General features: G+C 35.9%; 1 protein-coding gene across 5 annotated transcripts in view; it reads right to left on the reverse strand.

Moving 5' to 3' along the window:
* Positions 1-24,626, reverse strand: part of ERCC6L2 (ERCC excision repair 6 like 2) — a 157,170-nt gene that overhangs the window by 121,820 nt on the left and 10,724 nt on the right. For all 5 annotated transcript variants that reach the window (XM_027094256.1, XM_027094254.1, XM_027094255.1 and 2 more), the window contains exon 3: positions 1,117-1,239. In XM_027094256.1, coding sequence (XP_026950057.1) covers positions 1,117-1,239 — 123 coding nt within the window. The remainder of the gene's footprint in view (positions 1-1,116; positions 1,240-24,626) is intronic.

The raw sequence follows: 24,626 nt of genomic DNA on the forward strand, positions 1-24,626 counted from the left end.
ACGCAGGTTTGTGCCCTGGTCTGGGAGGATCCCACGTGCCACAGAGCGGCTGGGCCCGTGAGCCATGGCCGCTGGGCCTGCACGTCCGGAGCCTGTGCTTCGCAACGGGAGAGGCCACAACAGTGAGAGGCCCGCGAACCGCAAAAAAAAAAAAAAAAAGAATGTGCCTATGCTATTGAAAATAATAGGAAATTTAAAGTAATAAGATTTTTTAATACCTTAAGCCAATACTTCTCAAAATTTTACACTGAAATGCCCTTAATCATAGACAAGAGTAAACTTGGACTTCTCAGCAATCTTATATATAAGAAATATGTAAAAGACACTGTTTAAAAACGTGCAGAAAGTGGATCATCACCATAATATGGTAAGGATTTCATGAAATCAGTTAAACTTTATTTCTATCCAGTTTCCTGGATGCTGAGGACAATATAAAAGTCAGACACATACCTATAGTACACCTTTCTTTTTTGCATTTCATTTTTTTTAGAAATCTTTTATTTTTTATAAGAATTATGTATAAGATATTTATAAACACACATTTACAAAGGAAAAAGCTGAAGAATGGATATGAATAGCCTTAACAGTCACATGGGCAGAGACAGTGACAAGCCTAGACCTTAGCCTCTCTGATTCCAACTTTGATGTTCCTTGTATAGGATGGATTTGTTTCATATATTCAGGAGGTAATTATTCTGCTATGCAACTTTATCATTGAGGCACCTGTGTTAGCAATATCTACTACTGTCTGTATTTCATTCTCATATAGATAAAAAACAATACAATGGACTTCAATTAACTTTACATACACATTCATGGAAATTTAACAAATTAATCAAATTAAGTCATGTAAATCTTGCCAAGCAAAAGATTGAAAGCCTCAACCCACCCCCAAAATTCAAACTGAAATTACATTTTGCTATTTTCAGAGTCAATCATATCTAACTTGAGGACAAAACTGATAATCCTTCAGAAATTAGGTCTATGAAAGAAATGTTTAAATAATGCCTTTAAATCCTTATGTTTTAAATTTATACTATAATGTATAATGTTTAAAAGTTTCCAGACACTTTTGCAATACCAGCTTCATGAACTGTACATTTCTAGATATCTTACCTTTTTTGCTGTAGAAGAAAGGGGTTCCTTTTTCATACTTCTTAGTAAAAACTCTGGCATATTATTTTCAATATCTTCACGAGTTCCCTTTTTACCCAAAACTGCAGCCAAAAATGAAATAACCTACGGAGAAAAAATCCAATTTTTTCAATCACTGTGTATCGTGATGGACAAAATTTTACTGTTTACCTGAATACTCAGTAAGTGACAATTTGAGTATGTACAAATAGATTTGCTGGGAGGAAACACAATATGAACCACTAGTATTGGTTTTCTTTATTTGTATTAACAAACAAATCTATAATATAAAAGTTACCCTTGAATGCAATAAAAAAAAATTAAAATAAAAATTCTCACATTGCCATCTCTTCCATGATAAGTTCTACTCACTCAATGAATTCTTTCTTGATCTCATCAGTTGAGATATCATGTTCTCTATTATAATAAACTGTGTACATTCCTTTTTCCTTGTAGAAAATAAACTCATTAAAGGGGTAATACTTGGCTCAAAAATTTGTATATTTTTCTGTATCCAATACATATAGGTGGAATGACAATGTTATTTTAAGATAAACTAAGGCAATTCATCATTATACACACCATTCTGAATAACAGCTATTCTCCAAATATCAAATGAGAAAGACAAAAAGACATAGGAAAAAAGGAAATGTAACTTCATACAATGAAAAGCAAGAGATATTTAAACTAGACCTTGGTTCAAATTTCAACCTAAGTTGCTTGGCAGATATGTGAACTTGGGCAACTAAGTTAATCTCTTTGAATAACTAAACTTATATGAAAATACCAAATATAATACTGGAAGAGTTGTTTTAAATATTAAGGGGAAAATATATGAGGTATACATATATATGGGGGAAAATAACTGATCATTACTTTAGAAAAATAAGTTATACAAATATTAAAATCTAAAGAAAAAATATGAGAGAATTAGAAAAACTATAAAAAAAATAGTGTTTTCAACATGGTGTAGATCCTACAATGTGAATCTCAAATGATAGAAAAAAAGAATGGTGCAGAAGTATTTGAAGAGATAAGGGCTGAAAGCTTTCAAAAACTGATTTCAAAAATCAAGCCATGCACAGAGGTTAAGAATCCATCTGCCAATGAAGGGAACAAGGGTTCAACCCCTGGTCCAGGAAGATCCCACATGCCGCAGAGCTACTGAGCCCACGCACCACAACTACTGAGCCTGCGCTGTAGAGCCCATGCTCCACAACAAGAGAAGCCACTGCAATGAGTAGCCCGCGTACTGCAACGAAGAGTAGCCCTCACTTGCCGCAGCTAGAGAAAGCCCGTACACAGCAAAGAAGACCCAGCACAGCCAAAAATAGATTAAATAATTTTTTTAAAAAGCCACATATTCCATGTCGACTAAGAACATGAAGCCAAAAAAAAAAAAAATCCACAAGTAGTTCCTGCAGGGAAAAAACTGCTCAAAATTTGAGACAGAAATATATTAAAAGTGGTCAGAGGAAAAAACAGATTATCTATTAAGCAACAATTAGACAAATAGCTGATCTTGCAGCAAAAACAGTGGAGACACTATACAATGGAGTGATATTTTTATTTAAGTCTTTAATCCATTTTGACTTTACTTTTTGTATATGGTGTTAGAGAATCTTCTAATTTCATTCTTTACATGTAGCTGTCCAGTTTTCCCAGTGCCACTAATTAAAGAGATTGTCTTTTCTCCACTGTATATTCTTGCCTCCTTTGTCATAGATTAATTGACCACAGGTGCATGGGTTTATTTCTGGATTTTCTACCCTGTTCCACTGATCTATGTCTGTTTTTGTGCCAGTATCATATGCCTTTGATTATTGAAGCTTTATAGAACAGTCTGAAGTCAGGGAGCCTGATTCCCCCAACTCTGTTTTTTCTTTCTCAAGATTACTTTGTCTATCTGGGGTCTTTTGTGTTTCCATACAAATTTTAAAATTTTTTGCTCTACTTCTGTGAAAAATGCCATTGGTAATTTGATAGGGATTGCATTGAATCTGTCACTGCCTAAATGTAAAAAACTCCTAAAGAAAAACACAGGCAGAACACTCTGACATAAAACGCAGCAATATCTTTTTGGATCCGTCTCCTAGAGTAATGGAAATAAAAATAAACTGGGACCTAATTAAATTGAAAACCTTTTCCACAGCAAAGGAAACCATAAACAAAACAAAAGACAACCTACATAATGGGAGAAAATATTTGCAAATGATGTGACTGACAAGGGATTAATTTCCAAAATATACAAATAGCTCATACAACTCAACATCAATAAAACAAACAACTCAACCAAAAAATGGGGAGAAGATCTAAATAGACATTTCTCCGAAGAAGACATAAAGATGGCCAAAAGGAACATGAAAAAAATGCTCAACATCACTAATTATTAGAGAAATGCAAATCAAAACTACAACGAGGTATCACCTCACTCCAGTCAGAATGGCCATCATCAAAAAGTCTATAAATAATAAATGCTGGAGAGGGTGTGGAGAAAAAGGAACCCTCCTACACTGTTGGTGGGAATGTAAGTTGGTACAGACACTATAGAGAACAGTATGGAGGTTCTGTTCACAATATGTGTGCCACTTACACAAAAAACATCTACAACAAGAGGCAGAGAAAGACCATTCAAACAAAAACCCAACGAAAGTTGATATAGCTATATTAATATAATACTGAGGCAAAAAGCATTACTATATTAAAGAGGCACACTTGATACTGATTAATTCATTTGGAAGTTATACGAAGTGTAAATTACTAAAGAAGAAACATTTACTGAAACAAAAGTAGTCAAATTGATAAGCACAATGGTAGATTTTGAAATAACTTAGTAAGAAAAAAACAAAGAAATCAGTAAAGATATAGAATATTTGAATAAAATGGTAAGCAAACTTTATCTAATAAACATTTGATAGACCACTGTAAACTACAGCAAAACATAGTTTCACTTAAAGTACACATAAAATATTTACCAAATTTGACATGAAAGTCATAGAGCAAATCTTAATACATCCAACAGAGAAAAATCATACACAATATGTTCTTTGGTCACAGTGCAAGAAATCAGAAATAACAAAAAATATAAACAGAAAATCCCCAAATATTTGGAAAGTAAAGAATGTATTTCAAAGTAGAACTCACAGTGGAGATTAGAAAATATTTAAGTTGAATACTAATGAGTAATAATTACATATTAAATTTGTGGAATACACTTAAAGACATGCTTTATGAACTTAAATGCATATATATTAGGACAGAAGAGAACCAGCTAATAAAATATTTAAGAATCTATCTGAAAAATATATAAAAATAACAGAAAACTTAACACACAAAAATAGAATTATAAAGCATGAAAAAGCATAAAATAAAAAAGATTGACAAAGCCAAATGATCCTTCTGTTAAAAGATTTTTAAAAGTGATGACCCCTAGAAAATTGATTAAAAAAAAAAAAGAGAAACTAAGAGAACACGCAAACACAAAAAAAAATATGTATAAGACATAATAAACATTGTTATGCCAATAACTGTGAAATTTTAGGTGAAATGGAAAAATAGAACTTATCAACACTGAAACAAGAAGAAATGGAAATTTTAGATATTCAAATAACTATTATAGAAATCTAAATACATAATTACAAACCTTCTACAAAGAAAACTAAGGGTCAAATAGCCACCAATAAAGTCTACCAATGCTAAAGAAAGCTATAATGCCAGTCTTAGACAAACTCCTCCAGATTTTAGAAAAAGGGAGAAATGTTCTCAACTCATTTTATGAGTTCAACATAACCTTGATAAGGAAATCTAACAAAAATATGGGAAATTTACAGGCCAATTTCTCACACTCACATAGAAGCAAAACTCTTAAAATATTAGCAAATGGAACATAGAAATGTAAAAAAGAAATATATACTAACACCAAGTTTGGTTGACTCTGGAAATGTAATGTTGGTTTAACCTTCAAAATTTAGATAACTAGTATCTTAGGTATTACACTTAGCTTTCCTAACTCTTAGCTTCCTTAAAATAAAAATAAATTAGGGCTTCCCTGGTGGCGCAGTGGTTGAGAGTCTGCCTGCCGATGCAGGGGACACATGTTCGTGCCCCGGTCTGGGAAGATCCCACATGCCACGGAGCAGCTAGGCCCGTAAGCCATGGCCGCTGAGCCTGCGCGTCTGGAGCCTGTGCTTTGCAACGGGAGAGGCCACAACAATGAGAGGCCCGCGTACCGCAAAAAATAAATAAATAAATAAATAAATAAAAATTAAAATAGGACAGTCTATTGGGTTGGTCAAAAGGTTTGCTCTGTTTTTTCCATAAGATGGTTCTAGTAGCACTTAGTTGTCTTCTAACTTCATTCAAAACAATTTTGTTAGATTGTATGTGACAGCTGTCATATCAGTGTGCATTTAAAAAAAAAACATCAAAATTGGTGAATTTTTGTGTAGCCATTTTAATATTGAAGATGGAAGAAAAAAGTGATGACAGGGAAAAATCTACAACCAACATTACTCTACTGAGCAAGGATCTCATTCAGATTTGACGGAGAAACTAAAACCTTTACAGACAAGCAAAAGCTAAGAGAATTCAGCACAACCAAACCAGACTTTCAACAAATGCTAAAGGAACTTCTCTAGGCAGGAAACACATGAGAAGGAAAAGACCTACGATAACAAACACAAAACAATTAAGAAAATGGTAATAAGAACATACATATCGATAATTACCTTAAATGTAAATGGGTTAAATGCTCCAACCAAAAGACATAGACTGGCTGAATGGATACAAAAAAAGACCAGTATATATGCTGTCTAAAAGCGACCCACTTCAGACCTAGGGACACATACAGACTGAAAGTGAGGGGACGGAAAAAGATATTCCATGCAAATGGAAATCAAAAGAGGCTGGAGTAGCAATTCTTATATCAGACAAAATAGACTTTAAAACAAAGACTATTACAAGAGACAAAGAAGGACACTACATAATGATTAAGAGATCAATCCAAAAAGAAGATATAACAATTGTAAACATTTATGCACCCAAAATAGGAGCACCTCAATACATAAGGCAAATAGTAACAACCATAAAATGGGAAATCGACAGTAACACAATCATAGTAGGGGATTTTAATACCCCACTTTCATCAATGAACAGGTCATCCAAAATGAAAATAAATAAGGAGACACAAGCTTTAAATGATACATTAAACAAGATGGACTTAATGATATTTATAGGACATTCCATCCAAAAACAACAGAATACACGATGTTCTAAAGTTGTCATGGAACATTCTCCAGGACAGACCATATCTTGGGTCACAAATCAAGCCTTGATATATTTAAGAAAATTGAAATCGTATCAAGTGTCTTTTCGGACCACAAGGCTATGAGACTGGATATCAATTACAGTAAAAAAACTGTAAAAAATACAAACACATGGAGGCTGAACAATACACTACTTAATAACCAAGCGATCACTGAAGAAATCGAGGAGGAAATCAAAAAATACCTAGAAACAAATGACAATGAAAACAAGGTGAACCAAAGCTTATGGGATGCAGCAAAAGCAGTTCTAAGAGGGAAGTCTATGGCAATACAATCCTACCTTAAGAAAAAAGAAACAACTCAAATAAACAACCTAAGCTTACACCTAAAGCAATCAGAGAAAGATGAACAAAAAAAACCCCAAAGTTAGCAGAAGGAAGGAAATCATAAAGATCAGATCAGGAATAAATGAAAAAGAAATGAAGGAAACGACAGCAAAGATCAATAAAACTAAAAGCTGGTTCTTTGAGAAAATAAACAAAATTGATAAACCACTAGCCAGACTCATCAAGAAAAAAACGGAGAAGACTCAAATCAATAGAATTAAAAATGAAACAGGAAAAGTAACAACTGACACTGCAAAAATACAAAGGATCATGAGAGATTACTACAAGCAACTATATGGCAATAAAATGGACAACCTGGAAGAAATGGACAAATTCTTAGAAATGCACAATCTTCCGAGACTGAACCAGGAAGGAATAGAAAATCTGAACAGACCAATGACAAATACTGAAATGGAAACTGTGATTAAAAATCTTCCAACAGGGCTTCCCTGGTGGCGCGGTGGTTGAGAGTCCACCTGCCGATGCAGGGGACACAGGTTCATGCCCCAGTCCGGGAGGATCCCACATGCCGTGGAGCAGCCAGGTCCGTGAGTCATGGCCACTGGGCCTGCATGTCCGGAGACTGTGCTCCGCAACGGGAGAGGCCACAACAGTGAGAGGCCCGCAGTATCGCAAAAAAAAAAAAAAAAAAAAATCTTCTAACAAACAAAAGCCCAGGATAAGATGGCTTCACAGGCGAATTCTATCAAACATTTAGAGAAGGGCTAAGCCCAATCCTTCTGAAACTTTTCCAAAATATAGCACAAGGAGGAACACTCACAAACTCATTCTACGAGGCCACCATCACCCTGACACCAAAACCAGACAAAGATGTCACAAAGAAAGAAAACTACAGGCCAATATCACTGATGAACTGAGATGCAAAAATCCTGAACAAAATACTAGCAAACAGAATCCAACAGCACATTAAAAGGATCATATACCATGATCAAGTGGGGTTTATCCCAGGGATGCAAGAATTCTTCAATATACGCAAATCAATCAATATGATCCACCATATTTACAAACTGAAGGAGAAAAACCATATGATCATCTCAATAAATGCAAAAAGAGCTTTTCACAAAATTCAGCACCCATTTATGATAAAAACTCTCCAGAAAGTGGGCACAGAGGGAACCTACCTCAATATAATAAAGGCCGTATATGACAAACCCACAGCCAACATCATTCTCAATGGTGAAAAACTAAAAGCATTTCCTCTAAGATCAGGAACAAGACAAGGATGTCCACCCTCACCACTATTATTCACCATAGTTTTGGAAGTTGTAGCCACAGCAATCAGAGAAGAAAAAGAAATAAAAGGAATACAAATTGGAAAATAGCAAGTAAAACTGTCACTGTTTGCAGATGACATGATATTATACATAGAGAATCCTAAAGATGCCACCAGAAAACTACTAGAGCTAATCAATGAATTTGGTAAAGATGCAGGATAGAAAATTAATGCACAGAAGTCTCTTGCATTCCTATACACTAATTATGAAAAATCTGAAAGAGAAATTAAATAAACACTCCATTTACCATTGCAACATAAAGAGTAAAATACCTAGGGATAAATCTACCTAGGGAGACAAAAGACCTGTATGCAGAAAACTACAAGACACTGATGAAAGAAAGTAAAGATGATACAAACAGATGGAGAGATATACCATGTTTTTGGATTGGAAGAATGAATATTGTGAAAATGACTATAATACCCAAAGCAATCTACAGATTCAATGCAATCCCTATCAAATTACCAAAGGCTTTTTTAACAGAACTGGAAGAAAAAAATCTTAAAATTTGTATGGAGAGACAAAAGACCCCAAATAGCCAAAGCAGTCTTGAGGGAAAAAAACAGAGCTGGAGGAATCAGACTCCCTGACTTTAGACTATAGTACAAAACTACAGTAATCAAGACAATATGGTACTGGCACAAAAACAGAAATGCAGATCAATGGAACAGGATAGAAAGCCCAGAGATAAACCCACGCAGGTATGGTCAACTAATCTATGACAAAGGAGGCAAGGATATAGAGTGGAGAAAAGACAGTCACTTCAATAAGTGATGCTGGGAGAATTGGACAGCTACATGTAAAATAATGAAATTGGAACACTCCCTAACACCATACACAAAAATAAAATCAAGATGGATTAGTGACCTAAATGTAAGACCGGACACTATAAAACTCTTAAAGGAAAACATAGGAAGAACACTCTTTGACATAAATCACAGCAAGATCTTTTTTGATCCACCTCCTAGAATAATGTAAATAAAAAGAAAAATAAACAAATGGGACCTAATGAAAGTTAAAAGTTTTTGCACAGCAAAGGACACTACAATCCAGACGAAAAGATAACCCCCAGAGTGGGAGAAAGTATTTGCAAAGGTATTAATGGACAAAGGATTAATCTTCAAAATATATAAACGGCTCATGCAGCTCAATATTAAAAAAACAAACAACCCAATCCAAAACTGGGCAGAAGACCTAAATAGACATTTCTCCAAAGAAGACATACAGATGGCCAAGAAGCACATGAAAAGCTGCTCCACATCACTAATTATTAGAGAAATGTAAATGAAAACTACAATGAGGTGTCATCTCACACCAGTTAGATTGGATATCATCTGAAAATCTGCAAACAACATGCTGGAGAGGGCCTGGAGAAAAGGGAACCCTCTTGCACTGTTGGTGGAAATGTAAATTGATACAGCCACTATGGAGAACAGTATGGAGGTTCCTTAAAAATCTAAGAATAGAATCATATGATCCAGCAATCTCACTACTGGGCATATATCCAGAGAAAACCATAATTCAAAAAGACACATGCACCCCAATGTTCATTGCAGCACTATTTACAATAGCCAGGAAATGGAAGCAACCTAAATGCCCATCGACAGATAAACGGATAAAGATGTGGTATATATATACAATGGAATATTGTTCAGCCATAAAAAAGAATGAAATTGGGTGACGTGGATGAAATTAGAGACGTGGATGGATCTAGAGACTGTCATACAGAGAGGAATAAGTTAAAAAGAGAAAAACAAATATCGTATATTAACGCATATATGTGGAACCTAGAAAAATGGTACAGATGAACTGGTTTGCAGGGCAGAAACTGAGACACACAGATGTAGAGAACAAACGTATGGATACCAAGAGGGGAAAGTGGCGGGGGTGGTGGTGGTGGTGCGATGAATTGGGAGATTTGGATTGACATATATACACTAATATGTATAAAATGGATAACTAATAAAGAACCTGCTGTATAAAAAAATTAAGTTAAATTCAAGAAAAACAAAAAAAAATTGAGTGTTCAGTACAGTAAAACTGAACAATGACACAATAAAAAGACTAGAATCAAGACTCATACATATATGGACAGCCAGCTCAACTGAAAAATGGGCAAAAGACTTGTATCTTAGTCACTTTGGAGTGCTGTAACAAATTACCATAGACTGGATGGCTTAAAAAACAAACTTTCATTTCTCAGAGTTCCGGGGGCTAAGAATTTCAAAATCAATGTGCTGGTAGATCTGATGTCTGGTGAAAGCCCACTTCCTGTTTTGCAGATGGCAGTCATCTTGTATCCTCAGATGACAGAACGCAGACTGAGGGGGTACTTCCTAGTAACTCTTCTTACAAAGCCACTAACACCATCATGAGGGTTTCACACTCATGACCTAATTGCCTTTCCAGAGGCCCCATCTCCAAATACCATCACATTGGGGATTAGAGTTTCAACAAATGAATTTTCAGGAGATGCAAACATTCCATCTATAGCAACATGAATACACAATTCTCCAAAGAAGATATACAAAATGGCCAAAAAGCACATGAAAAGTTGTTCAACACCATTGATCATTACAGAAATGCAAATCAAAACCACAGTGAGGTACCACTTCATATGCACTAGGATAGCTACTATGAAGAAAACAGAAAATAACAGTGTTGAGAAGGATGTGAAGAAACATGAAACCTCATACATTGCTAGTGGGAATGTAATATGGTGCAGCCATTGTGGAAAATGGTTTAGCAGTTGCACAAAAAATTAAACATAGAATTACCATATGACCTAGTAATTCCACTCCTAGGTATATATACAAGGGAAATGAAAGCATATGTCCACAAAGAAACTTATACACAAATGTGTATAACTGCATTATACACAGTAGCCAAAACGTAGAAACAACTCAAATGTCCATCAAAGGATAAATGGGTAAACAAAATTGTTGTATTTACATGCAATTGAATATTATTCAGCCATAAAAAGGATGAAGTACTGATACATGCTACAATTTGGATGAGCCTTGAAAGCATTACACTAAATGAAAGCACCAGACACAAAAAAGTCACAACTGTATTTCCTTTATATGAAATATTCAGAAAAGGCAAATCTATAGATGCAGAAGATCAATTAGTGGTTGGCAAGGGATGGTGGGAAGGGGAAAAGAAAATTGATTACTTAATGCGTATGGGGTATTGTTCTGTGGAGATGCAAAAGTTGTGAAACCAGAGGGAGATGGGGGTTGCACAACACTGTGAATGCACTAAATGCCACTGAATTGCAAAAATTGAAATGGTTAATTTATGTTATGTGAATTTCATCTCAATAAAAAAATTATACCTTACAGTTTTATGAGTATGCATTTATGTATGATATAATCACTATTATTTTAGTTCTTGAGAAAAAGAGGAAAAATATGTAAAATATCAAGCTAGTACATAAGAATGATTCAATAAACAAGAGCTTTTTTTTTCTTCTTCTTTTTGTGGTACGCGGGCCTCTCACTGTTGTGGCCTCTCCCATTGCAAGCACAGGCTCCGGATGCGCAGGCTCAGCAGCCATGGCTCACGGGCCTAGCCGCTCCGCGGCATGTGGGATTCTCCTGGACCGGCGCATGAACCCGCGTCCCCTGCATCGGCAGGAGGACTCTCAACCACTGCGTCACCAGGGAAGCCCAACAAGAGCTATTTTTGTTAGCATCATTTCACTGAGGTAAGGAGGCTTTATGCCCTGAATACAGTCTTGCATATCACAATAAACAAAGTAGATTTTCAGTAAATTATGTTATCTAAAAGATTGTAAAATAATGATAAATAAGGATAGTCAAAACTTCTGCTGAGTTTTTAAATATTCTTTAAAATCTGCATTCTGAACCCACATTACAAAAGGCAGTGTAATGCAGGAGCTATGGCAAAGACTTTGGAGTCTGACCAACCAACATTATACTACCTACGTGACCCTGTGCAATTTCTATAATGTCGCCATAAATTTCAACTTTTTCATCAATAAAATGCATGAATAATGCCTAATTAACATACATTTAATGGAAATGTATATCGTAGAACATGGCACATAGGTTAGGGGTCATTAAATATATAACCACAGAAAGATATGATTACTCAATTCAACTTTAATTAATGCATTCAATAAAATATATTAATATACTTATTACCTACTACATGCCAGGTACTGTCCTGGGCACTGCAAAAGTTTAGATGAAAGGCTTATTTCTATCCTCCAGCAGTTTGAAATCCATGAGTTGGCATGGGCGACTGAGGAGGTAATGGAGAAGAGTTGAAGAAGCATTGTTGAGAAAAAACTGATGAATAAAAATAAAGTTACTGAAAAATTCAGCAAGAGATTGGTGAGAGAAAAATGATTGATGTACTACATAGAACTGAGATTAAAGGAGACATAAAGAATGTTCCACAAATGACTGAGTTTTAAGCACTGGACAATTACTTTTTTTTTTTACTTAAGTATAGCTGATTTACAATATTTTTAGTTTCAGGTGTACAGCACAGTGATTCAGTTACTTTTTTTCAGATTATACTCCATTATAGCTTATTATAAGATATTGAATATAATTCCCTGTGCTATACAGTAAATCCTTGTTGCTTATCTATTTTATATATAATAGTTTGTATCTGTTAATCCATATTCCTAATTTGTCCCTCCTCACTCCCACTCCACTTTGGTAACCGTAAGTTTATTTTCTACGTCTGTGAGTCTTTTTCTGTTGTCTGTGTGTGTGTGTGTGTGTATACACATAATTTTCTATGTTCCACATAGAAGTGGAACATAAGAATATCATTAGTATTTGTCCTTTTCTTTTTGACTTACTTCACTAAGCATAATGATCTCTAGGTCCACCCATGTTGCTGCAAATGGCAATACTACATTCTTTTGGGGGCGCTGAGTAATATTCCATTGTGTGTGTGTGTGTATACACACACACACCACATCTTATTAAACCAATCATCTGTTAATGGGCACTTGGGTTATTTCCATATCTTGGGTATTGCAAATAGTGCTGCTATGAACACTGGGATGCATGTATCTTTTTGAATTAGTGTTTTCATCTTTTCTAGATATATGCCCAGGAGTAGGATTGCTGGATCATACCGTAGCTCTATTTTCAGTTTTTTAAGGAAACTCCATACTGTTTTCCATAGTGGCTACACTGATTTACATTCCCACCAAGTGTAGGAGGATTCTCTTTTCTCTGCACCCTCTCCAAAATTTATTATTTGTAGACTTTTTGATGATAGCAATTCTAACCAGTGTGAGGGAACACCTCATTGTAGTTTTGATTTGCATTTCTCTAATAATTAGCAATGTTGAGCATCTTTTCATGTGCCTGTTGGCCATCTGTATGTTTTCTTTGTTAAAATGCCTATTTAGGTATTCTGCCCATTTTTTTGCTTGGGTTGTTTGCTTTTTTGATATTGAGTTGTACAAGATGTTTGTATATTTTGCATCTTAATCCCTTTTTGGTCACATCATTTGCAAATATTTTCTCCCATTCTGTATGTTGTCTTTTAATTTTGTTGACGGTTCCCTTTGCTGTGCTAAGCTTTTAAGTTTGATTAGGTCCCATTTGTTTATTTTTGCTTTTATTTTTTGCATTGGGAGACTGACCTAAGAAAATATTGCTATGATTTATGTCAGAAAATGTTTTGCTTATGTTCTCTTCTACAAGTTTTATGGGGTCATGTACTTAGGTGTTAAACTACTTTGAGTTTATTTTTGTATATGGTGTGAGAGAATATTCTAATTTCACTGTTTTCGTGTAGTTATCCAGCTTTCCCAACACCACTTGTTGAAGAGACTCTTTCCTCCATTGTATATTCTTGCCTTTGTTGTAGATTAATTGACCACAGGTGCATGGGTTTATTTCTGGGCTGTCTATTCTGTTCCATTGATCTATATGTCTGTTTTAGTGCCAAAACCACACTCTTTTGATTTCTGTGGCTTTGCAGTATAGTCTGCAGTCTGTACAGGTTATACCTCCAGCTTTGTTCTTTTTCCTCAGGATTCCCTTGGCAATTCTGGGTCTTTTGCAGTTCTATAGAAATTTTAGGATTATTTATTCTAGTTCTGTGAAAAATGTCACAGGAATTTTGATAGGGATTGCAGTATATCTGTAGATTGCTTTGGGAAGGATGGCCATTTTAACAATATTACTTCTTCCAATCCAAGAGCATGAGATAGTTTTCCATTCCTTTGAATCATCTTCAATATCCTTTACCAATGTTTTATAGTTTTCAGCATGTAGCAGTGGTCCCCAGCCTTTTTGGCACCAAGGACTAGTTTCATGGAAGACAATTTTTCCACAGGTGGTGCGGGGGAGGAATGGTTCAGGCGCTAATGCAAGCAATGGTTCAGGCAGTAATGTGAGCAATGGGGAGCAGCAGATGAAACTTCACTCACTCACCCACCGCTCAACCCCTGCTGTGCAGCTCGGTTCCTAACAGGCTAAAGCTCAATAACAGTCCATGGCCCGGGGGTTAGGGACCCCTGGCATATTGGTCTTTCACCTCTTTGGTTAAGTTTATTCCTAGGGTTTTTTTTTTTCTTTTTTAATGTGAGTTTTAAATGGGATTTTTTTTTTTTTACATTCTTCTTCTGATATTTCATTATCAGTGTAAAGAAATACAACAGATTTCTGTATATCAATCTTGTATCCTGCTACCTTCCTGAGTTCATTTATTAGTTCTAATAGTTTTTGGGTGGAGAATTTTGGGTTCTCTATATAGAGTATCATGTCATCTGCAAATAGTGACAGTTCTACCTCTTCCCTTCCCATTTGGATCTTTTATTTCTTTTTCTGGTCTGACTGCTGTGGCTAAGACTTCCAGTACCATGTTGCATAGAAGTGGTGAGAGTGGGCATCCTTGTCATGTTCCTGAATTTAAAGGGAAGGCTTTCAGCTTTTCACAGTTGAGTATTACTTTGGCTGTGTGTTTGTTGCAAATGGTATTTATTATGTTGAGATATGTTCCCTCTATACCCATTTTATTGAGTTTTTTTTTATCATGAATGGATGTTGAATTTTGTCAAATCCTTTTTCTGTCTATTGAGATGATCATGTAGTTTTTGTTTCCTTTTGTTAATGTGGTGTATCACACTGATTGATTCACATGTGCTGAAACATCCTTGTGACTCCAGAATGAATCTAACTCGGTCATGGTGTATGATCCTTTTTATGTTGGATTTGGTTTGCTAATGTTTTGTTGAGGATTTCTGCATCTATATTCATCAAAGATATTGGCCTACAATTTTCCTTTTTGTAGCCTCTTTGGTTTTGGTATCAGGGTGATGGTAGCTTCATAGAATGAATTTGGGAATGTTTCCTCCTCTTCAATTTTTTGAAATAGTTTGAAAAGGATAAGTATAAGTTCTTCTTGCATATATGGTAGAATTTTCCAGTGAAGCCATCCAATCCAGGACTTTTGTTTGCAGGGAATTTTTTTTATTATCATAGATTCTATTTCACTTCTAGTGATCAGTCTGTTCTGATTATCTGTTTCTTCTGGACTCAGTTTTGGCAGGCTATTTCTAGAAACTTGTCCATTTCTTCTAGGTTGCCCGATTTGTTGGCATATAACTGTTCATAGTATTCTCTCATGATTTTTTTGTACTGCTGCAGTATGGGTTGCTATTTCTCCTCTTTCATTTCTTATTTTGTTTATTTGGGGCCTCTTTTTCTTCTTCTTGGTGAGCCTGGCTAGAGACTTGTCAATTTTGTTTATCTTTTCAAAAAACCAGCTCTTGGTTTTATTAACCTTTTCTATTGTGCTTTATTGCTATTTTATTTATTTCCTCTCTGATTTTTATTATTTCCATCCTCCTGCAGACTTTAGATTTTGTTTGTTCTTCTTTTTCTAATTCTTTTAGGTGGTAAGTTAGGTTGTTCGAAATTTTTAGTGTTTCTTGAGGAAGGCCTGTGTTGTGATGAACTTCCCTCTAAGAACTGCTTTCGCCACATCCAATAGATTTTATAAAGTTGTGTTTTCATCTTTTTTATCTCAAGGTATTTTCTGATTTCATCGTTGACCCACTGGTTTTTTGGTAGCATGTTGTTTAGTCTCCACATTTTCATTATTTTCCTGTTTTTCTTTTTGTGGTTGATTTCTAGTTTCAGACCACTGTGGTCACGAAAAATGCCTGAAATAATTTCTATCCTCTTAAACTTGTTGAGGCTTATTTTGTGACCTTATATGCAATCTATCCTAGAGAATGTTCCATGCACCCCTGAAAAGAATGTGTACTGTGGGGTTTTTGAGAGGTTTTTTTTGGAATGTAGTGTCCTTTAGATATCAATTACATCCAACTGGTCTACTGTGTCATTTATGACTTCTGTGGCCTTACTGATTTTCTGTCTGGATGATCTGTCCATTGATGTCAGTGGGATGTTAAATTCTATTATTTTATTATTGTCAATTTCTCCCTTTATGTCTATTAGTATTTGTTTTATATACTTAGGGGCTCCTATATTAGGTGTGTATATGTTAACAAGTGTGACATCCTCTTTTTGTATTGATTGCTTTATCATTATACAATGCCCTTCTTTGTCTTTCTTCATGGCCTCTGTTTTAAAGTCTATTTTGTCTGATATGAATATTGCTACCCCTGCTTTCTTGTCACTTCCATTTGCATGAAATATCTTTCCATTCCCTCACCTTCAGGGTCTGTCTCTTCTGCTCTCCAGTGAGTCTGTTGTAGGCAGCATATTGGAGGTTCTTGTTCTTTTTAATTCATTCTGCTACTCCATGTCTTTTGATCAGAGCATTTAGTCCACTGACAAAGTAATTATTGATAGGTATGTACTTATTGCCAATTTAATACTTGTTTTCCAGTTGTTTTCATAGTTCTTTGTTCATTTCTTTGTTTTTCCTTTTGTGGGTTGATGAATTCCTTTGTAGTATGCTTGAGTTCCTTTCATTTTGGTTTCTATGAATTATACATTTTCAATTTGTGGTTACCATGGAGTTCAAGTATGTTGAACCATAACTATATCTAATTGCTTTAAATTGACATTTACATTCAAACACATTCTAAAGATCTATGTTTTTATACTCCCCTCCCCCACATTTTGTGATTTTGATGTCCTATTTTACATCTTCATCCTTATCCTTTTACTGTTTATTGTAGTTGTAATCACTTTTATAATTTTTTAATTGGTTTTTAACCTACGCACTGGCTTATTTATATGATCTTCAATCCTGTTATATATTTGCCTTTCCTAATGTGATTTTCCCTTTCTTATAGATTCTTGTTTTTTTCCGATTTAGAGAAGACCCTACAATATTTCTTTTAGGGTAGGTTTAGTATTGCTGAATTCCTTTAGTTTATGTTTGTCTGAGCAATTCTTTCTCTCTCCTTCTATTCTAAATGATAATCTTGCTGCGTAGAGTATCCTAGGTTGCAGGCTTTTCCCTTCCAGGAATTGGAACCTTTCTGGTTTGCAAAGTTTCTACATAACTTTATGGGGATTCCCTTGAAACTGACTCTTTGTTTTTCTCTTTCTTTAATATTTGCCCTTTTAATTATGATTTGTCTTGGTGTGGGTCTGTTTGGGTTCATCTTGCTTGGGACCCTCTGTGCTTCCTGTACATGGATATCTGTTTCCTTCTTTAAGTTTGGGAAGTTTTCAGCCATAATTTCTTCAAATACATTTACTATCCCCTTCTTTTGCTCTTCTCCTTCTGGAACCCCTATTTTGCATAGGTTGGCATGTTTATATTATTCCATAGATCTCGTATGTTGCTTTCTTTTTTTTTTTTTCATTTGTCTTTCTGTCTGCTGTTCTGTTTGGGTGATTTCCATTAACTAGCTTTCAGATCACTTACTCATTCTTCTGTGCCATTTAGCCGTTATTCATTGCTTCCAGATTGTTTTTTACCTTGGCAATTGAATTGTCTGTTTTTGGTTGGTTCATCTTTATAGTTTCTCGTTCCTTGTTACAGTGAGCTGCATTTATATTGATAATCTTTCTTAATTCAGTTAGCATTTTTATTACCACCTTTTTGAACTCAAGGTCTAGTAGACTGATGAGCTCTGCTTCATTATTTGTTCTTTCAGGGGATTTCTCTCATTTTTTAATTGGGAGTAGCTCCTCTGCCTTTTCATTTTACTTAACTTTCTCTGTCTCTATGAAGTTAGGAGAAACAGTTGTCTACTGTGGTCTTGAAGGAATGTTTTTATGTGGGAGTGTCCCTCTGTAGACTGTGCATCCAATGTTTTTGGTGCAAGGGCTGGCTTTGGTATGGATGCCGGCCACATCTTTCCTCAGGGTATGCTAGCCATTATCTTCTTGAAAGGGGGTGTGGTTGGCTTCGTCAGAGCATCTAAAGCTTATGAAGGTGTGAGGCGTAATGTCCTCTCTGCTCTGTGGCTGTTGCCACTCTGTCAGGGGTGGGGTTTGCTGCCCACTTGTTGGAGTAGAAGCCCTGAGGGTCACGTTCAATCAAGCTCCATTGTCCTCGAGTGCATGCCCTGCCCCAAAGGTTGTGATTGCTGAAGCACGTGAGGCTCATGTACTCCAGATTACCTGTGCATAGCCTGTGTAGGTAGCTGCAGCTCTGCTCAGAAGCAGCCCAAATTCACATCCCTTTCTCTGTTGTGTTCATCCCACATTTAGTGCAAGGCTGGGGTGTGGTGTGGGCTGGGGGTCAGGGCATTGTGGCTACAGGAACTCAGGTGGCTGTACAGCTGCAAGAGATCTGGGCTGCCTCTGAGGCAGTCTTCTCCCATGACCTGTCTGTCCCAGATCTAGCACTAAGCTGTGGTGTGGAGTGCGCAGAGAGGCAGGGCGTTCTCACTGGGAGATGAACCACTGCATACTCCTGAACGTACTGACAATAGCTACCACTGTCCTTCCCAGATCACACTTCAGGCCTCCCAGGCTGTCTGCATAGCTAGATTGAGTCCTCTCCCAGGGCCTGTCTGCTTGAGGTTCAGCACTTTGCCACAGTGTGTTCTTGTGGCACTGACCTGTGCAGGCCCTGACAGTGGCTGCAGCAGTCCTGCCTGCTGCCTCATGCGTGTGCTGACAATGGCCACCACCCCACCTAGATCACACACCAGGCCCCCCCTGGTCTGTCTCTGTGTAGCAAGATTGAGTCTTTTCCCAGAGCTCGGTTGGTCATGCTGCAGTGTGGAGTGAAGGAGGCTGGGGTGTTCTCCCAGTTCAGATGGGCAAGTGCATCAAAGTGTCAGCTATAAGTGCAAAGCTTTCTCCACCATGACTGCTGGCAAGCCAGCATGCGTGCATTCTCTGGAATACAGTCTAGATTTCTCCAGCCCTTCTGTCTGTCCCAGTGTTTTCTTCCACAGGAAAGGGAGCCTGTCTCCTCCACACAGGATGCCAGGACTGGGATGCCCAGATTGTGCTTCAACCTGCTCGCTCCTGAGGAAAGGGTCTGCCCATGTGGACCTTCTCTTTCTTTCAGATCCTTCCCAGGCATGCAGGTCCTGATCCAATGCCATTTTTTTCCATCCTACCTGGTTATGTGGTGATCTTTCTTGCAGCTTTGCTTGTTAGTTCTTCTGCCAGTTTCCAGTTAGTTTTCCGTGAGAATTGTTCCACATGTAGATGTATTTTTTATGTGTCTCTGGAGAGGAGGTGACCTCCACATCCTCCTACTCTGCCATCTTGATCCCACCTCCTGAATATTTTTAATATAACCTGATAAAAGATCTTTGATGCATGCCCACTATTTCCACTTTATAATATTTTTAGTCAATTTAAAGTTATTTATACTTTGCATTCAAAGATATGTAGCTAAAGTTTAGAATTTACTGAATTCACAGATGATGTAAGTATTCATAACACCTTGGGTTCTCAACACTTCCTAGAATATAACTTAAAACAGAAAAAATCATAGAAAATGTATAATAAAAAGTTTAGGCAACTGGGGTATTAACTGTAAAAGAACATGGGGAAACTTTCTATGGTGAGGTAAATGTTCTATACCTTGATTACAGTATTGATTACAAATATATATACACACATATATATATTTGTCAACTCATTCATCTTAAGGATGTGTACATTTTACTGTTTGTAATCATACCATCACACACACTGATATGTATATTCTTTTAAATTATAGGCAACTGGTCTTCAAAGGCTACTGAAAAGGCAAAAAAAAGATACCAATTAGATACCATATAACAGTTTAAATGAGGCAGTATAAGACCTAATCCATTGCTTTCCTCTTAACTCATCTCAGATTGTTTCATTACAGGAAAACTACAGGCGTACCTCATTTTATTGCACTTCACTTTATTGCACATCACATATAATTGTGTTTTTTATAAATTGAAGGTTTGTGGTAACTCTGTGTCAAGCAAGTCTATCAGTGCCGTTTTCCCAACAACATTTGCTCACTTCATGTCTCTGTGTCACATTTTGGTAATTCTCACAATATTTGAAACATTTTCACTGTTATTATATTTGTTATGGTGATCTGTGATCAGTGATATTTGATGTTATTATTCTAATTGTTTTGGGGTGCAATGAACTGTGCCCTCATACGGCAGCAAACTTAATGTCCAAATGTTGTGTGTATTCTAACTGCTCCACCAACCAGCTGTTCTCCTTTCTCCTTCTTTCTCCTTGCAACTCCATATTCCCTGAGACACAATATTGAAATTAGGCCAATTAATACCCTACAGTGACCTCTAAGTGTTCAAATGACAGAGAGAGTCACATGTCTCTCACTTTAAATCAAAAGCCAGAAATGATTAAGCTTAGTGAGGAATGCATGTGAAAAGCAAAGACAGGCCAAAAACTAGGCACCTTGCACAAAACAGCCACATTATGAATGCACAGGAAAAGTTCTTAAAGGAAATGAAAAGTGCTACTCCAGTGAACACATGAATGATAAGAAATTGAAACAGGCTTATTGCTGATATGAAGAAAGTTTTAGTGATCTGGATAGAAGATTAAACAAGCCACAATAACTCCCTTAAGCCAAAGCCTAATCTAGAGCAAGGCCCTAACTCTCTTCAACTCTACAAAGGCTGAGAGAAGTGAGAGGCTGCAGAATAAGAGTTTGAAGCTAGCAAAGTTGATTCATGAGGTTTAAGGAAAGATGCCATCTCCATAACGTAAAAGTGCAAGGTGAAGCAGCAAGTGCCGACGTACAGCAAGTTACCCAGATCTAGATAACTAATTAATGATGGTGGCTACACTGAACAACAGATTTTTAATGTAGACAAAACAGCTTTATATTGTAAGAAGATGCCATCTAGGACTTTCATAGCTAGAGAGGAGAAGTTAATGCCTGGCTTCAAAACTTCAAAGGACAGGCTGACTCTCTTAAGGGCTAATGCAGCTGGTAACTTAAGTTGAAGCCAATGCTCATTTACCATTCTGAAAACGCTAGGGCCCTTTAAAATGATGCTAAATCTACTCTACCTATGCTCTATAAATAGAATAACAAAGCCTGGATGACAGCACATCTGTTCACAACACAGTTGACTAAATATTTTAAGCCCACTGTTGAGACCTACCGCTCAGAGAGAAAAGATTCCTTTCAAAATATTACTGCTCATTGACAATGTACTTGTTAACCCAAGAGCTCTAATGGAGATGTACAATAAAATTAGTGTTGTTTTCATGTCTACTATCACAACATCCATTCTGCAGCCCATAGATCAGAAGTCATTTCAATTTTCAAGTCTTACTATTTAAAATACATACTACATAAGACTATAGCTGTCATAGATAGTGACTACTCTGATGGATCTGGGCAAAGTAAATTGAAAACCTTCTGGAAAGGATTCACCATTCTGGATGTCATTAAGAACATTCATGATTCATGTAAAGAGGTCAAAATGTCAACATTAACAGGAATTCGGAAGTTGATTCCAACCCTCATGGATGACTTTTGTAAGGTTCAAGACTTCAGGGGAGGAAGTATCCACAGATGTGGTGGAAATAGCAAGAGAACTAGAATTACAGGTTGAAGATGTGACTGAACTGCTGCAATATCATGAGAAAACTATAGGGATGAGGAGTTGCTTCTTATTCATAAGCAAAGAAAGTGGTTTCTTGAGATGGAATCTACTCCTGGTGAAGGTGCTATGAAGACTGTTGAAATGACAACAAAGGATTTAGAATACTACATAAACTTAGTTGATAAAGCAGTGGCAGAGTATTTTTTTAATTAAGGTATGTACATTGTTTTTTTAGACACAACACTATTGCATGCTTAATAGACTATAGCATAGTGTAAATATAAATTTTATGTGTACTAGGAAACCAAAAAATTTGTGTGACTTGCTTTATTATGATATCACTTTATTGCAATGGTCTGGAACTGAACCCACAATATCTCTGAGGTACACTTATATAGTCCTAATTATGATAATTCATAATTCAATCTGTTCATCTATCTGTTATACAATCTTAGCTCTAACTTGTCAAATTCCATGAAACAAAGCTATATAAAATGTCTGTTTTACTGAAAAATCTCATCTTTAGAAGAAGTTCCATAAAAGATGATTAAATTTGTAAGCTCTAATTATGGATTAGCTTTACTTAATTCACTAAATACGTTAATGATTTTAAAGAAAAATTTTGCATCCCTTTAAAATAGTCTATACTACCTCCTAACAGATTATTCACCTACCCCCTAAAATGTAAGTTGAAATGAAAATAAATTTGAATTTAGTTGAGAATACACACTAACTAGAGAGGCTAACTTAAAACCACTGACAAACTTTTTAGCTCATTATATTGGGGTAATGCTAGCAGTAAAGTGTCAACATCCAGAAGACAGACAGAGAGAGAGAGAGAATGCAAAGAATAGCACAGGTGGATTTTATGTACCAAGACTGTAAATAGCACTCATCATTTCCACCCTCATCTCTGTTGACAAGCCCAAGACATGAAAGGGGAACTGGGAAACGTATTCTTTGTCATTTGGCCACAACTCCAAGAAGGCAAAGGGAATACATAATTCTGGGGTAGATCTAGCCATCTCTATCACTCATACTAGCATAGGAGAGGTCTATCAAAATTGTAATTCACAGGAGAACAACGTATTTACAATGCAGGTTTACAAAGCTAATCTGAAAAAAAAAAAAAGAACATGCTTTAATGTAGAATACAGTAGTTCTAAAATTATGGTTAAAGATGAAAAGAACAAAAAACTATTTAATCAGCCACCTATAGAACAGTAAAAGGCCAAAAACTGCATTTCAGAAATGATATATCACTCTGGGAAAGCTTTGTTTTTACAGGCGTTCCTTTGAAACTGTCAGGCAAACATTTTTATAGACCATCTTTTCTCATACACAGTCAGCTCATGATATATAGCATAAGTCAGAGACAGGCAAATAACGCAACAAACCTCCTCTTAGACCAACAGAAGGCAGAGCAAAAATTGTTTATTTCTTATAGGATTAAAAAAAAAAGCCTACTTTCCTTATTTTTCATCTCCCTGGGAGATAAAAAGGTAAGCAAGTACTTTGGAATCATACTTCAAAAAGTATGATGATTTTTACTTGCTTTAAACTACAGAAACAACAAAGTGCTGTTTTAAAAGGGGACCTAGCCCATTTATTTTTACAAAGTTCTACTCCTAAAACCTGAAGTACATGCCAAAACAAGAAAAGCAATTTATCTTCAAAATGCTAAGACATTTTTGTTTCTGTGTTAAAGGCTTTGTGCCTCTGGAGGTTAATTCACCTTTCACATTGGATGTCATGGCATTATTTTCATTCTCCATGAATGAAAATAAAGACAATATGATTATTTTCTTTATTACTATATTCCTGAGTGAACAACATGACTTGTGATCTAAAGAAATTTTAAATTTTAGTATAGCTTTTGAATCAACTAAAGATCACATTATCCAAAAAACAGTATTGACAATAACCTAAGAAAGCTATGATTATCAGCAATCCCACCATTTCTCTCAGGATTGAGGTTTACTATACCTATATTTTTAAAATGTATAGTAATGACATTTTTTATAATATCAAATAATATAAAAACAAAGATTCAAAGAAAATCTTTACAGTTTGCAAAATTTTCTCTCTCCTCTGCTGCTCAAAAAGTACTAATACCATCTTCTTCGCATAGCAGATGGGGAAATAAACATGTAAAACACATATGTACTTATTTAATAGTAGTGTTTTAAGACTTTGTGCCTATGAAAGCTAATTACCAAATTAAGATTTTCAAAATCACTTTGATTCAATGAATGAGTTCTTTTATGATAAACCTTTCGAACACTGTACTAGAACTATGCCATCAGTGAAAAAAAGAAACCAAAAAAACCTCAACGTCCTAACTGATATCACTCAAATTAGTTTTAAATTTTGGTGAACTTTCAAAAGCAAACCCAACAAAAAAAGCAAAGGATGAAAATACCAACTTCCTGGGAAGTCTTCCTTGACACCCCCAGGCAGGCTTGCTTTTCCACTTAATTCCACTGGAATATCAGACTGGGTGATGGCCCCTTAACTACATTTCTTTTCATCATCATTCGTGAACTCTGTAAGGGTAGTGATCATGCACATTTATATT

This window comes from Aethalodelphis obliquidens, unplaced genomic scaffold, assembly GCF_003676395.1.
Source record: "Aethalodelphis obliquidens isolate GAN/ISIS:26980383/991018 unplaced genomic scaffold, ASM367639v1 scaffold88, whole genome shotgun sequence".
Lineage (NCBI taxonomy): Eukaryota > Metazoa > Chordata > Mammalia > Artiodactyla > Delphinidae > Aethalodelphis > Aethalodelphis obliquidens.